Source organism: Thalia democratica, chromosome 4 (genome assembly GCF_965202585.1).
Source record: "Thalia democratica chromosome 4, ktThaDemo2.hap1.1, whole genome shotgun sequence".
Taxonomy (NCBI): Eukaryota; Metazoa; Chordata; class Thaliacea; order Salpida; family Salpidae; genus Thalia; species Thalia democratica.
Genome location: NC_139168.1, coordinates 61,775,544 through 61,790,603, shown reverse-complemented (window position 1 = coordinate 61,790,603; position 15,060 = coordinate 61,775,544). Strand labels below are relative to the sequence as shown.

General features: G+C 26.3%; 1 protein-coding gene across 1 annotated transcript; it reads right to left on the bottom strand.

The window, feature by feature from the left end:
- Window positions 1–5,260: 5,260 nt before the first annotated feature.
- LOC145834846 (uncharacterized) lies at window positions 5,261–13,944 on the bottom strand. Its single transcript, XM_082942363.1, has 10 exons — window positions 13,884–13,944; window positions 12,842–12,932; window positions 11,818–11,960; window positions 11,329–11,524; window positions 11,058–11,185; window positions 8,482–8,692; window positions 8,027–8,152; window positions 6,675–6,881; window positions 6,381–6,590; window positions 5,261–5,928 (listed from the first exon to the last, which is right to left on the bottom strand). Exons 4-10 carry the CDS (start codon window positions 11,374–11,376, stop codon window positions 5,446–5,448), a joined length of 1,413 nt encoding a protein of 470 aa, XP_082798489.1. The 5' UTR covers window positions 11,377–11,524; window positions 11,818–11,960; window positions 12,842–12,932; window positions 13,884–13,944; the 3' UTR covers window positions 5,261–5,445.
- Between the last annotated feature and the right edge of the window lie 1,116 nt (window positions 13,945–15,060).

The window sequence follows — 15,060 nt, the reverse complement described above, 5'->3', positions numbered from 1 at the left end:
TAGAGGATATTTTAATTTGACAATGTAAATTTGCAGCACCCCTTAACAAAAAGACCACGCGACGCCATTGCCTACAACGTTTTTTTTTATTCGTCATTTCAGACAGAGAAATATTAAGTGGAAGTTTAAGGAGATTAAACATACTTGCGAGTTGCATCGAATTAAAAATAAAAGCACGCTCCCTCGCGAGCCTTACTTTCACCCATCATGGGCCGTAGTTTGCCGATTCCTGCATTTGTACACTTGCATTTTTAAGATTGACTGCTTAAGTTAATATTTCTTAATGCGTCATAATGTGTATGTTTGTATTTTTTTAAACATTTCACTCAACAAACTTAACTTTAATTACGTTGCAGCATTTAGTGTAGTATTCGCCAAGTATTCGCCAAGTATTCGAAGTTTTTTTTAAAAAGATAATTTATCATATAAAAGTTAAGTATATACCAAAAAAAATGTACCTTCTTTTTCTGGATGGTCTGAAGTTTTAGAAAACAGTTTTTATTTTTAAGTATATAAGTTTTAAATTACCTTAAATTACGTCACAATAGTAGTATTTTTTTTTCTCTATTTGATATCCTAAAAAAACTTTGTTTCGGAGAATTCTCCTATAAAGAGTCAAAGTTAGTCTTTAAAAGAGGTATTGGCGTCTTCCTTAAGGTCTGTAGTTTTGCAATTCAGTCTTTGATTTTTAATTTTTGACGTATTTTTTTTCAAAAATGACGTCACAAAGAAAAAAAAAACAATTGCTATAATCAAAAAGTTTCGGAGAATTCTCATATAAAGAGACATAAATGGTCTTTAAAAATTGAATGGGCGTCTTTCCTAAGGTATGTAGTTTTGCAATTCAGTCTTTGATTTTTAGTTTTTGACGTATTTTGTTCAAAAATGACGTAACAAAAAAAAGTTATTTTTTGTCGTTAAAAAAATGGTTTCGGAGAGTTCCCCTATAAAAAGTTACAAATGGTCTTTAAAAATGGTATTGGCTTGGCGTCTTCCCCAAGGTCTGTAGTGTTGCAATTCAGCCTTTGATTTTTAATTTTTGACGTGTTTTTTTTCAAAAAAGACGTCATAAAAAAAGTCATTTTTCGCTCTAAAAAACTTGTTTCGGAGAATACTCTTATAAATAGGCAATATTGTTAATTTAGACTAGTATGGGGCATTTGCATCTATTCAAAAATTTTATTTTTGAAATTTTTTTTGACTTTCTATTTTTTTAAAATTAATTCATGTAAAAGTAATCGTTTTTAAAACACTTCCTTAAAGTATTTCTTAATAATGAAGATAAAGTAATAAAAAAACTTAAAAATCTTTCTCAAGTTTTGTAGTTTTGCAAATCAGTTTCTGATTGTTTTAAAAACGTTTCAAAAATGACGTAACAAACAAATCATTTTTTGCTTTAAAAAACTTGTTTCGAACATTTCTCCTAGAAATATTAAAATTAATTATTCAGAATAGAATAGGCTCCTTCTTCAAGATTTCTTTTTTGAAAATTGACTATTGTTTATCGATTCTATTACAATTAAGTCATAGAAGAATAATCTTTTTTTAATTATTTCTTAAGTGTATTACCTCATAACGAATATTAAGTGATAAGAAAAGATTAAGAGTCTTTATCAAGTTTTGTAATTTTGCAAATCAGTTTTTGATTGTGTTAAAGACGTTTTAGATTTAGAAATTTAAATTTATTTCTTAAAAAAAGTTTTTCCGTTCCGTCCTCTTTTTGCTCAATAGTTTTTCAAACTAATCTTTAAGTTTTAAATTAGTATGTTCAACCTAAATTGATTATAAATATAATTTTTAAGCCAATCTAATATAAAATGACTTATAAAGTTTTTTACATTGAATAATTTTTAATGGTTAAATAACAATTTTCAAAAAGATTGTTAAAGTTTTAATTCTTCATATAATTTTTAATAATATTAATTTACTCTATTCAATAAAATAAAGTTTAATTACAAAAATTTTCAAATAAAAGTAGAAACGGCACATAAAAAAAACATGTGAACAGGTTTGCCTTGTTTTAGTTATAAAAACAATAAATTACAGTTGATTTTTGTGTATAAGTGTAGATATTTTTTGCTGAAGATTGCTTTTTATTATTAAAAATGTGAACAGGTTTGCCTTGTTTTAGTTATAAAAAAAAAATTACAGTTGATTTTTGTGTATAAGTGTAAATATTTTTTTAATGAAGATTGTTTTTCATTATTTAAAATGTAAACTAGAGTGCCTTGTTTTTTAATTAGTGTGATAGTTTATTTACAATTAGATATATATATATATAATTTTGACACTAAAACATTTTTTAAATGTAAAGAAAGTGTCAGCTTTTTCGTTTTTAAAATTCTTTACTTTTCGTTGCATTATAGTAGAGTGTTGATTTTTTTAAATAGCTGCTATTAAAGTAATGCTTTTTTTTGTTTGTATATATTTAAATGTATTAAGAAGAACTTTATTTTTTATTTTATTAGGTCGTTGAAATTTATTTTATTTTTGAACAAAGAAGTAGATTTTTGGTGTTTTTTTTGTGGTCATGTTTATAAAAGATCAAACATATCAAAAAATTCTACTGTAGTAGTTAATTTTTACAGAGTTTTATGTTGAAGGGGTGAAATTCTCAATCAAAAATTCCTTCTTGTATTAGTTCTAGAATTTTTGATGTTATTATTTACTTCTGAAAACAAATTAAGTGTCTTAAAATAAAAGTTATTGTTTAAAGCAGTTCTTTATTAATTGCTTTAAAAGTTTCTTTACATTTTAAGTCAACTTTATATCTACAAAAAGTTATTACTGATGTTTATTTTTCTCTTTATTTTTACTAAACTATAGCTACTTTAAATTTTGTTTATTTTAAAATTCATTGATTTTTAAATGCTAAACTTTGATTGATTTTAATAATTAAGTAAAACAAACCAATTTCCAACTAACTTATAGTTAATAAAATGCTTTTAAAAGCTTAGTTTTTTAATTTATTATAAAGCCGGATGGTAGTAAACTATTTGTAACATTTATTTTAATTTTTTTTATCTACGAAAAAAAGTACTTAACAACAAAAAGAATATACATACTATATGAACAACAATATTGTGTAGTAAATTGATAACTTTATAGGTTTCAGAAACATTTATTTATTTCAACTTGCTTAGACGAAGACGCCAATACCATTTTTAAAGACCAGCTTTGACTCTTTATATGAGAATTCTCCGAAACTATTTTTTTATGACGAAAAATGACTTTTTTTTTTGACGTCATTTTTGAACAAAATACGTCAAAAAATAGAAATCAAAGACTGAATTGCAAAACTACAGACCTTACGGAAGACGCCCATACCACTTTTGAAGACCAACTTTGACTCTTTATATAAAAATTCTCCGAAACTATTTTTTTATGACGAAAAATGACTTTTTTTTTGTGACGTCATTTTTGAAAAAAAAATACGTCAAAAATTAAAAATTAAAGACTGAATTGCAAAACTACAGACCTTAAGGAAGACGCCAATACCTCTTTTAAAGACCATTTTTGACTCTTTATACGAGAATTCTCCGAAACTATTTTTTTATAACGAAAAATGACTTTTTTTTGTGACGTCATTTTTGAAAAAAAATACGTCAAAAAATAAAAATCAAAGACTGAATTGCAAAACTGCAGAACTTGGGAAAGACGCCCATACCATTTTTAAAGACCATTTTTGACTCTTTATGTGAGAATTCTCCGAAACTATTTTTTTATGACGAAAAATGACTTTTTTTTGTGACGTCATTTTTGAATAAAATACGTCAAAAATAAAAAATCAAAGACTGAATTGCAAAACTACAGACCTTAAGGAAGACGCCAATACCTCTTTTAAATACCATTTTTGACTCTTTGTACGAGAATTCTCCAAAACTATTTTTTTATGACGAAAAATGACTTTTTTTTGTGACGTCATTTTTGAAAAAAATACGTCAAAAATTAAAAATCAAAGACTGAATTGCAAAACTGCAGACCTTAAGAAAGACGCCCATACCATTTTTAAAGATCAACTTTGACTCTTTATATGAGAATTCTCCGAAACTATTTTTTATGACGAATTTTTTTTTTTTTTGTGACGTCATTTTTGAAAAAGAAATACGTCAAAAAATAAAAATCAAAGACTGAATTGCAAAACTACAGACCTTAAGGAAGACGCCCATACCATTTTTTTTGACCAACTTTGACTCTTTATATGAGAATTCTCCGAAACAAAATTACATCGAATACTTGGCGAATACTACACTAAATGCTGCAACGTACTTTAATTTGCTTTGACAGCTGATGTAGGCATTCAAACAATTGTAAGAAAAATCATAAAAGGTAACTTTTTGTGTAAAATTTTTAGCTCTGAAACAAAAGTTACATCCGTGACAGCATTTAATCCAAAAATGTAATAATTAGTTTTGTATATATGTGTAGGTATTTAGGTTTTAAACTAATATTTTTGAATTAATCAAGTTTTAAATGATCGAGTTTGAAATAAATTAGATTTAGAAAATATTTGTTCCTAAATTTTAATATGTTATATAGTTACATATCATACAACAATTAAAGTTGTTCAAATGCAAAATTTTAACACCACATTGTATTTTAAACATTTTGATTATTTTAATTTTTATGCTGTAATATTTGATTTACTGATTTATTTATTTAAAAACTTAAGAACTAAAATTTATATTCAAACAAAGTTGACATTAAAAAAAGGCCTTGACAAAGCACTAGTCTAAATGTAAATTAGTCTTGTGATGTAGTTTTTGGTAGGCTTAAATTTGTTCCGATTAGGATATAAAATATTTTTTAATTACTTAATTTTTTCTAACTTACTTAATAATCCTTTTAAATCAAATATCGAATAAAATCAAACGCCAAAAGATAGAAAGCATAATTGATATGATGATATTATAAATTGTAGAAAAGTTATATGTAACAAACTGTACAACTATGAAAGGTGTTAATAATTGTAGTTTTGTAGACTAAATTAGTTAAACCATAAATCTAAAAACAGTTAAAAATTAAACATAAATAATTTTGAGTATACAATAAACTAATTATACTAATACAAACATTGTACTTTTTAAATTAAGGAAATACACATTTTTTCACTTAAAATTTTTTATTTGTACAAGTATTTTAAGTTTTTTTTAGCTAATGAACATTAATAATCAAAAACAATAAATGAAAAAGTATTGTAACATAAAATTATTTTTTTTATAAAAGTTTATAAAGAAACTTTATTAAGAAGGCTGAAAAATATGAAGATTATTGCACGTATCAACACTTTTTTTTTTCCTTTTACGGTAAAACTTTAATTAAAACCTAAATTATTGTAGCTTTTTTATATTATAGTTACAATAAATACTAGAAATCAAAAGCGTTTATTAATGCAAAAAAATTGTTTGAATTATATTGTAATGACACAGAAAATAGAATAAAGGATTAACTAAAGATAACAATTTGACCAAAAGTAAACAATAAGCTGGCGGAAAATATAACAAAGTTCATTAGACAAATACTGTTATGTAGAGTCGAGCCTGAAGACTTTCCACAGCATTCTTTCAGAGCCGCAGGTTTTAGCTTGGGTTCTGATTCGTTATCATAACAATAATCGTTTCCAGTTTTTTCTACATTTTCGAAAGCTTTGTCAGGACGAGCCATTTGAAAGTAGCCAGTTATTCCATTTGACATTGGTTTGGACAGTACTACATTGGAGTTAGAGCTTCTGTCTTTCAAGTACTTGTTGCAACGAGGCGTGTTCCTGCTCACAACAAACGAACTTCGCGCCGAGCCGTACGGGTTTTGAGCGTGGCAGAAGATTTTAAACTGGCACGAGTCGGCAGGCATATTTTTTAACCACAAAGTGTCGTTACTGAGTAGTTCGAAGTTTGCGTTAACGACGCAGGAGGGATTCTCTTTGCTTGTCTAAAAATTGACTATTACTTTGATTTGTCTAGTGTAACTTGCTATTTAAACTTATTTACTTTTGTTTATTAAACTGTAAAATTTTATTAGCTTTTAGCTTATGAAACTGTCAACAATTTTTTGTTGTTTTTTAATTTTTTCACTTGGTTATGGTTTCACAACCTATTGCTAGATTTTTTTTTTATTAGTTAACAGAACTCAATAACTACTTCAATTTTTAAGCAGCTTACAATGTAACAGACAGGTATAACAATTTCTTATATCAACATAAAAAATATTTTATAAATTATAAAAGCTTAAAAGAAGCTCTTTCGGTTTATTTAAATTTTGTCAGTTTTTTATTAAGTTTTTGTTTTTAAAACATCTAGAATTATAATTCAATTTAAGTTTACAACACTTTATTTAATGTAGTAATAAAAAAAAAAAATCAAACTATGCTTATGAAAACTGACCAGGATTTTATTTGAAATCTTACAACAGCTTGGCTCATACAAAAACCTGTTTTCAACTTGCAAGTTTGAACTTTTTACGTACCAGGAAACATTGGGCGCGGGAGATCCTGTGGTCAGGCAGCTTATTGTTTTGTTAATTGTTTCCTTACTTCCGTTAACTTTAACACTTTGAGAGCTCAAACTGTTTGAACTGAGTTTAGTAATTGAGGCCTGTCAGTATTTTTCATCGTAAAAAAAAATATATTTTAGACAGAATGTAAAAGTAAATCTTCAATATCGTTACGAATTTAAAACCTTACACGGCAGGTTTTTCCCGTTGTTTTCTCGCACGACTTGCAGCATGTTTCTGTTTTTCAGCACTTCGTTCCTGCATAATGGGACATCACCTTGTACAATAGCACTCGCGTTGTTCAACCATTTCAGAGAGCAGTCGCAGTTCCAATACTTGCCTCCGAGCACAAGTGTCACGTTTGTTGAGTCGGTGTCGCCGAAACAACTCTTCTGTTGCAACACAAACTCTTATGATATTTAGTGTTTTAACTTATTTTAAACCTTATTATTTGAAGACATAAGTATTGAGATAAATCATATTTTAAGTAAACATTATACTTTCTTTATTGTTGTTAGTAACCTCTTTTTGAATAAATTCAATTTTAATTCAAATTTCAATTAATTTTATCTGGTTATCTGAGGGTTTTCATAACTTTCTTTTATTAATGTCCCCTTTGCGGGAATAAAAAAAAACAGTCAATCTTTACTAGTTATTTACCCAATTACTGTTTTTCCTCTTTCCTAATTGTTAGTGTTTTTTCCTGATACCAAAAATTACCCCCAAGGAAGCGATATCGCCAACTTTGGTAAACCTTAGTTTGTATCGATTTTTAATGTTTTTTTTAATTACTTGTGTTAATAACCATTAAAAAAAATTAGTTGAAAAGCTACTAGAATTTATACTGGCTAATTAACAAGTTCATTCGCAAGCAGACCAGGTGCTTCGGATGGTGTCGCTGCTGCTTTATTTTAATTTACGGACACCACCTGCAAGTCACCTGCTCCAGCGATAAAAAGAACAAAAAATAAAGCATTCAACCTTCTCAACATGCTCGGGAAAGGTTTAAAAACAACTAAAGATTGTGTAAGAAGGACGTAATAACAACAAACAAGTTCCGGGTTAAAGATTTTACGTCAAAAACGTGAATTTAGTTACTTTTAGCGTTTTAACATGTTCTTGACATGACATTAAACTGTTCTGGTGTACGACTCGATAACTAAAAGGTTTTTTTGTACACCAGGTCCTTGGGCCAAACTTTTTGAGCGTATTTTTGTCGTTCTATAAAAAATACTAACACTTAGTTGGGCTCAATTTTCCAGTCTTAAATTGTTTAGTAGTCAAAATGTCTATTGCTAAAAAATTTACTAATAACAATAAGATTCTGTAGATAAACAATAAATGAGTTATCTTTCCCATTAACAACCCAGTTGAAGTGTGTTGATTCGTTGACACACAGAATAAAGGAAGATTACTTTATTACAGAATAAAGATATTTACAGAATAAAGGAAGATTACTGTATAATTTGTTTTAGTTAAACAATAAATACTTTTAATTTTTTTTACATTATATGGACTTATTTTTAATAAAACGTACCTTCAGCGTAGCCAGCTTGTTATTCGACAGATCGATCCATAACAAAGAGTTTAATTTAAATGTCCCAACTTGAATCGTTTTAATAGATGACTTTTTTAACTTAAGGTATCTCAAGTTATTGAGTCCCTGCAAATAAATTAGTATTTCAACTTAAACTATCGAAGTCAACATTAAATAACTATTTCTAGATTTACAAAACAAAATTAAAATAAACTCCAAATACAAAAGTTTTTTTTGATACTTTCTGTAGAACTTTGTATAGTCTTAAGATTTAAATAATCGTAACTTTGTAAAACAAATGATAAATTGATAACATTGATTAAAAAAACAGGGATTTTTTTTTAAATTTAAATCAATTTAAACTAATTTGTTTAAAATTCTGTTTTCTTTTATAATTGCTTTTTAAGTTAAAAAAAGCGAACATGATGTTTTATTTTCAATAAAAGCTTATAAACCTCAAAACTTTTCTTTTGAATATAAGACAATAAATTTCCGGATAAGTCGACAGAAGATAGATTTTTTGGAACTCTAAGCAGAGTGTTTGGAACTTTTTTGAGTCGACAGTTTACTATTGATATATTCTGCAGTTTAGTATTTTTGCTTAAAAACCTTTGAGGAATTTCCACACTTGATGCATTCAAGTTTGATAGGTGAAGAGATCGTAGTCTAAGTTTTATTTTCAACGCAATTATTAAAACTAAACCTTAATGCAAAAATAAACTGGCATTAAGCTTCAATCTTTTATGACAAAATAGTTCAAAGAAAATTTAGTTCAAAGAAATTGTTTAGTAAAATTATTTTTATAATAATTAAAAAAAATTACTTTGGAACGTTTATTAAGTCCATCAGTGTATAACAGGGTTTCCCAAAGTGAGCGATATGACCCTTTTGGGGCGATTAAATAAGTTTAGGGGACCATAAGCTGCAAAGAGGCCAAAGGGGCCAAAGGGGGACCATGAGACCATAGTTTAAATAATGGTGAGGAGCAAAAAAAAAAAGAAGTTCATAAGCTCATTTAAGAGTAGTTTTTTGAGAAATTGTTTTAGGGGGCCATAGCTTTTTAATTTCATTAAAAATAATTTTACGGAAAAAAGTTTAGGAAACCTTTGTGTATAAGGATATCTTTAAAATAAAAAAAACTATACTATACCAAACTTTATGAAAAATTATAAAACTTTATGACTAGATGTTTTACTTTGTAAATACTTAAGCTATCAATAGCTTTTTTTTTATTGATAAAAACTAAATTTGTTTAATAAACAATATTATGTTTCAAACTTAAGAAATTGGTAGGTGTTAAATTTTCACGAGGGGACAAAATTACAAAAAGACAAAATTACGCGAAGACAATTTCGCACGAGGGGAAATTTTTGCACGAGCAGACAATTTTACACGGAGACATTTTTGCACGGGTTGAACTTTTTATTTATTTTCAATTTTTTAATGTTTTTATTAGTGTTTTTATTAATTTAATTTTTTTTTGATTTAGTTTTTTATTTTATCACTGTTACCCCTAACCCTTACCCTCGGTTGGGAGCTTTATTTTTTTTTATCAATTAATTTTTATTAATTAATTCATCTTGTTTATTTTAATAATAGTTTTCATTATATATCTTTGAATTTTTATTTTCACTGTCACTGTTGCCCCTAACCCTTACCCTCGGTTAGTAACTTTTTTTCTGTTTTTTTTACTCTCGTGCAAAATTAAACCTCCGTGCAAAATTGACCATTTGTGCGAAATTGTCTTTAGGCAATTTTGTCACATCGTGCAAATTTGTCTTCGTGTAATTTAGTCCCCTCGTGCAATTTTGTCTTTGTGAAATTTTGACCCGTTCCCAAAAGAAATGTAGTGGGTCAGTTTTCCAAATTACTTTAGTTGAATTTTATTAAAGTATTGATGAAATTGTACTTAAGTGTTAGTACTTCACAACTTATTTTGATATAATAATTTACAACAGATATTCAAATATAAAAATTTGATTAAGAATATACTTTAACATGCTTTTTTAATTTGACCTACAGTGTATGGTATTTTTTTGTTAATTTTAATTTTATGTGAACTAAACATGCGTTCAGTTAAATTAAGAGTTAATTAAACTAAAAATTAATTTATTTAAAAAGTTTTTTGAATTCAAATATTTTTTACTTTAAAAGAAGATTAGACTATTTGTAAACTTTACTGCTTAAGTTTGCCACAGACTTTGTTCAAGTTTTAAATTGATAATAAAAATTCAGATAACTTTATTATCTATTATTAATAAATGAATGCAATAACAACGAATACACATATATAAAATTTAAAACTTTGTCAAAGTTTTAATCATAAATTAAATTATTACATTTTATTTCTGTACAAGTACAAAATAAATGTAAGAAAAATGTCAAATATGATTGAAAAGTTGATTGTAGGAAACAAACCAATTTCAAGTTTATTTGCGTAAAAACTATGAAATGTTTAAAAGTAGTTAAGAAATGTTAATATTATTGTGGAAGTTAATAAAATTAAAATTTTCATCTTAAAAATAGTTGTTTGTCCTTTACTGTAAAAAATAAAAAGTTGTCAAATTTATTTGACTTAAACTGCATTTTAATTTTGTCTAGTAGCAAAAACCTCTACAATTAACTTTTTACATTAAATATATAGACTTTTTAAAACAAATTTCTTTCGCCTAAGTAGATAATTTAATTCTTTCGCCTAAGTAGATAATTTAAATATTATTAAAAAAAAGATTAAATTGTTTACTTTTAAAAGTTTATTTGAGTGTTACAGATAAGCTTAAGTAGATAAAATAAACTGATCTAATTAAAGAAGCTTTAAGTTAGTATCATTTCGTATTTCTTTGATGAAATATTTAGCATTACAATAAACTTTTGAACTTAAATGGAGCTGAAATAAACTTACAACTACTTATCATACGAAAGTAGAGTTTTTACCTTAAAGTGTTTTTAATATAATTGAAAATGTTACGCTTTTTCAAAGAAATATTATGTTGAGTGTTTTATAAAATATTGTAGATAACAGATAACTCACTCATTTTGATCGCTTAAAAGATTAGCAGATAATTTTTGAACATCGTTATCAAACTTGAGCTTAAGCTCCTTTATTGCCTTTAGCCCATTAAACAAACTTTCTTGTATTGCAAAGTTTGAAATCGAAATCTGCAAATTTTTTGTCTTTTTAAAATTTATACCACACTTAAAAAAGTAATTTAATACTTTTCTTAAAGTCATTAAAATTTTTATCTGTTAACCCGATTTTTGCTTTACTACCTTTATGTTTTGTTAATTTATTAGTCACTTACTTTTAAAACTTTAAGTTTGTGTAGCCCATTTAAAGCTTTTGCATTCATGCATTCAATTTTGTTACCTTCTATATTCAAGTAAACAAGGTTTCTCAGTTTCGCAAAGTTTCTACTCACTAGAAGTCTTAAATCGTTGTAAGATAGGTCTAGATATTCAAGACTTTGTAAGTACTCTAATGTTCTTTCGTTCAAAAATCTAAAAAGGTTTTGTTAAATTTTAGAATCAAACGTAAAAAAGTATGAAATAAAAGTATAAGTGAAGTATTCAAAAAAACTTTAGTTTTAATAAGCTTATTATTAACATATAAATATTTCACTTATACAGTATCTTTTTAAACTTAAAAATTTGGTTTTGATAAATAATTCAGCGTGGAGTCACTTTTGTGAATTTTATTATTAATTTATTAGAACTCAAAACTGTGAAAAAATTATGTAGTATTGTTTGAAATAAAAACATGTTAAATAATAAATCTACGAAACAAGACTCACTTAAGTTTATTGTTAGAAAGAACAAGTTTTTTGAGGTTTTCCTGACCAGAAAAACCTTCAACAGAAATTTCTTCAATCTGATTGTGAGAAAAGTTAATTGATTTCAGATTTGTATAGAATTTGAGTCTATCTTTCTGTATAATCTAAAAAAAATATATTTCCTTATAAAATTATTGGTTTTAATATATTACTTGGGAACAGGTCAAAATTGCACAAAGACAAAATTGCACGAGGGCTCAAAATTGCACGAGATACTTTTGCACGAAGACAAATTTGCACGAGGGACAAAGTTACACGAAGACGATTTTGCACCAAGGGTAAATTTTGCACGGAGGGTCATTTTCGCACGATAGTAAAAAAAAGAAAAAAGATAAATCAATAAAAAACAAAAGGAAAATAAAAAGTTACTGACCGAGGATAAGGGTTAGGGGTAACAGTGATAGTAGAAAAAAAAAATTAATTAATAAAATATGTTATAAATAAAAGAAAAATAAATAAAAATAAACTAATTAAAAAGAAAGAAAAAAGCTACCGACCGAAGGTAAGGATTAAGGGTAACAGTGTAATAGTGTTAAACAAAAGCTTATTTAACTTACTTAAGGGCACTTGGAGTTTTAAATATTCAAAAGTATTGTTTTTTGAGCTTATAACAAAAAGTACTATTTAACATTTAGATATCGTAAACTAGTTTTTATAAGTCTAAATAAAATATCTATTTTAAAATAATATTTTTTTTTAATTTTGATTTTTGTCACTTGGAATTTTTTAGAATTTGACAACAAGCTTTTAAGCTCTGAGTTTATTAAATAATTCATTTACTTCAAAGCTAGACTAATTTTTATTGTAATAAAAATTGAGCTATAGTAAATAAAGACGAAAACTAGTGGAGAAAACCTCTGTGAAATTCTAAGCTGTTTTGTCGTGTAACATTAGAAAAATACACTGAGAGCTAAATTGTAGCTCAAAAAAATATTTTTACTTTTTAAAATCCAAACAGTCATTTTTTATTAAGAAGAGTTTAAACTTGTAGGTGTGAAAAATGAAGTGAAAATATTTCTGTTGTTTTCGGTAGATCCCCAGGCACCGGCCATCTTCGGTGCTTGCAAACGACTGAGCTGAAAAATAAGTAAAGTTGATCACTCGCACAAAACCATGTTTGGTGAGCTATTAATCAAATTGATGACATTCGTGCGTCGCCACTGGCAAACTGTGTAAATTCGTGGTAACGAGTCTTTGTTGGTTATGTTTATCTTAGTGAACATTTTTGAGTTTGTTGGTTTTGACTTCTATTTTTAACTTTAAATATTTAATTATTACGTTTTTTTACAAAATTTAAAAAATAAACTGTTAGATTTTTTAAAACTAAGTAGCGTTTGAAAAAAAGTTGAGTAAAGAAAAAATTTAATGTTTTCTAAAAATATTAATTTACACACGCTAAAATATTTTTAAAGAATTAATTGTAATCCTTTATCTTTTAAAAAAGTTTATGCCCACACTATGGAAAATTCTATACACACAAGAGTTATTACATATTAGTTTTTGAAACGAAAAATATGGCTATTATTATTTTATTGTTTTTTATCAGTATAAATGAAGAGTAAATTTTTAAGGGAACTTATCTTTTTATCAAAACATAAAAAAAACTTGTAAGATATTTTAGAATGTACTTAGTTTAGAAACAAATGTACACTTATTGATTTTATTGTATTCTACAGTTTGTCTTCGTAAAATATAATTTGTACTTTTGATGCAGTCTAATAGTACAATCACGAACAAAATTGTTTTTTTTACCTGTAACTTAACTTAGTTTTGCTATGTTTATTAAACGACAAAAAATACGCTCAAAATGTTTGGTTCTAGGACCTAGTGTACTATGTATGTATTTTTTAATCAGTATGATCGATTTAAGTAATTAAAACTTATTATGTGACAATAAAAAAAACAACTTTCCTAGTTAAGCTAAACCTGTTACATAGATTTAAATAAAATACATAAAGCAAGTTTTAATACTCATGTTTTAGTAGCTTTTATAATTTTACACTAAACAGTAAAAAAATCTTTACAACTTTTTTTCTAATCCTCTTCTGCAACCGTTTTCTTGCTGGAAACTGGGACAGAAAAAACAAAATAAAACTGCAACTGAACTTAGGTACATTTCTTAAGATAAAAATCACCCTGCGCTACAGTCGGAAAGTGCAGTGAAAAGTTTTATTCCGAACGAAAAACACGCAGCAAAAAAAGCAAATTTTTTCATCAAATATTCATTTTGCATAAGCGTTTCGCGTTTCAAAATAACGCCTTGCATTTGTACGCTTTTCGTGTTTCTGACATGTAAATTAAGCTGTGAAGTTATTTATTTATTTTTTTCAAATTCAAAAACGCTTTCTTGCAAGTTAAATGAGCTTTTAATGCTTTCTGTGCTCTAATTTTTAATGGTTTTACCCTTAAAACACTTTTTAACTAGTTTAAATAATGACGTATAGATATTTTTTTGATTGTTCCCGACAGTGAAAATTGTCTTAATGTTTGATTTTAAGCATTTAAATGTTAACCTTTTTAAAATTTAAGTCAAAATCTTTAAAGTTTATTTTTGATAAAATAATTAGTTAGTAGAGTAGTAGTTTTTGTGTTAGCTCTGCTAAAATTAGAAAACCGTGTACATAAACCAACTTAAGTGTGTTATACTTAAAAATTTGTATGGTACAATATGCAGTTAGCTCTTCGTTGTCAATCATGTAGCAAAACATTACAAACAACATCAAACACCTCTGGTTTACAACTAGCTTTTATTTTTATTGCAGTTGAAATTAAAATTATAGAATATTTACTCGAGTAGTTATTTAAAGTTTTAAGAACTTTTACTATACGTTATAACTTTAAGAATAAAAAAACTAAAGTTTAAATTTTATGTAAAAAGATTAAAACACAGCAATTAATTCAAAATACCTCAAATATACATTTAACTTTACTTGAACTAATTATTCATTACTTAAGCTTAGGTTCTCATCAAATTTTAAATCACAAAAAATATACAACTTTAGCTTTGATAAAAAGGTTAAATTCTTTAAATTAATAGCCAAATAGATTTTTGTCATTTAAGATTTTTTTTATTAAAAACAATTAATTAGACAGATATCAATGTAAATTTAATCAGTTAAATTACTAAAATGTAAAACTTTTGTGTTTAACAAGTTTGTCAAGATAATTCAGTTAGTAAAAACAGGAAAATCTACCAGACGTAAT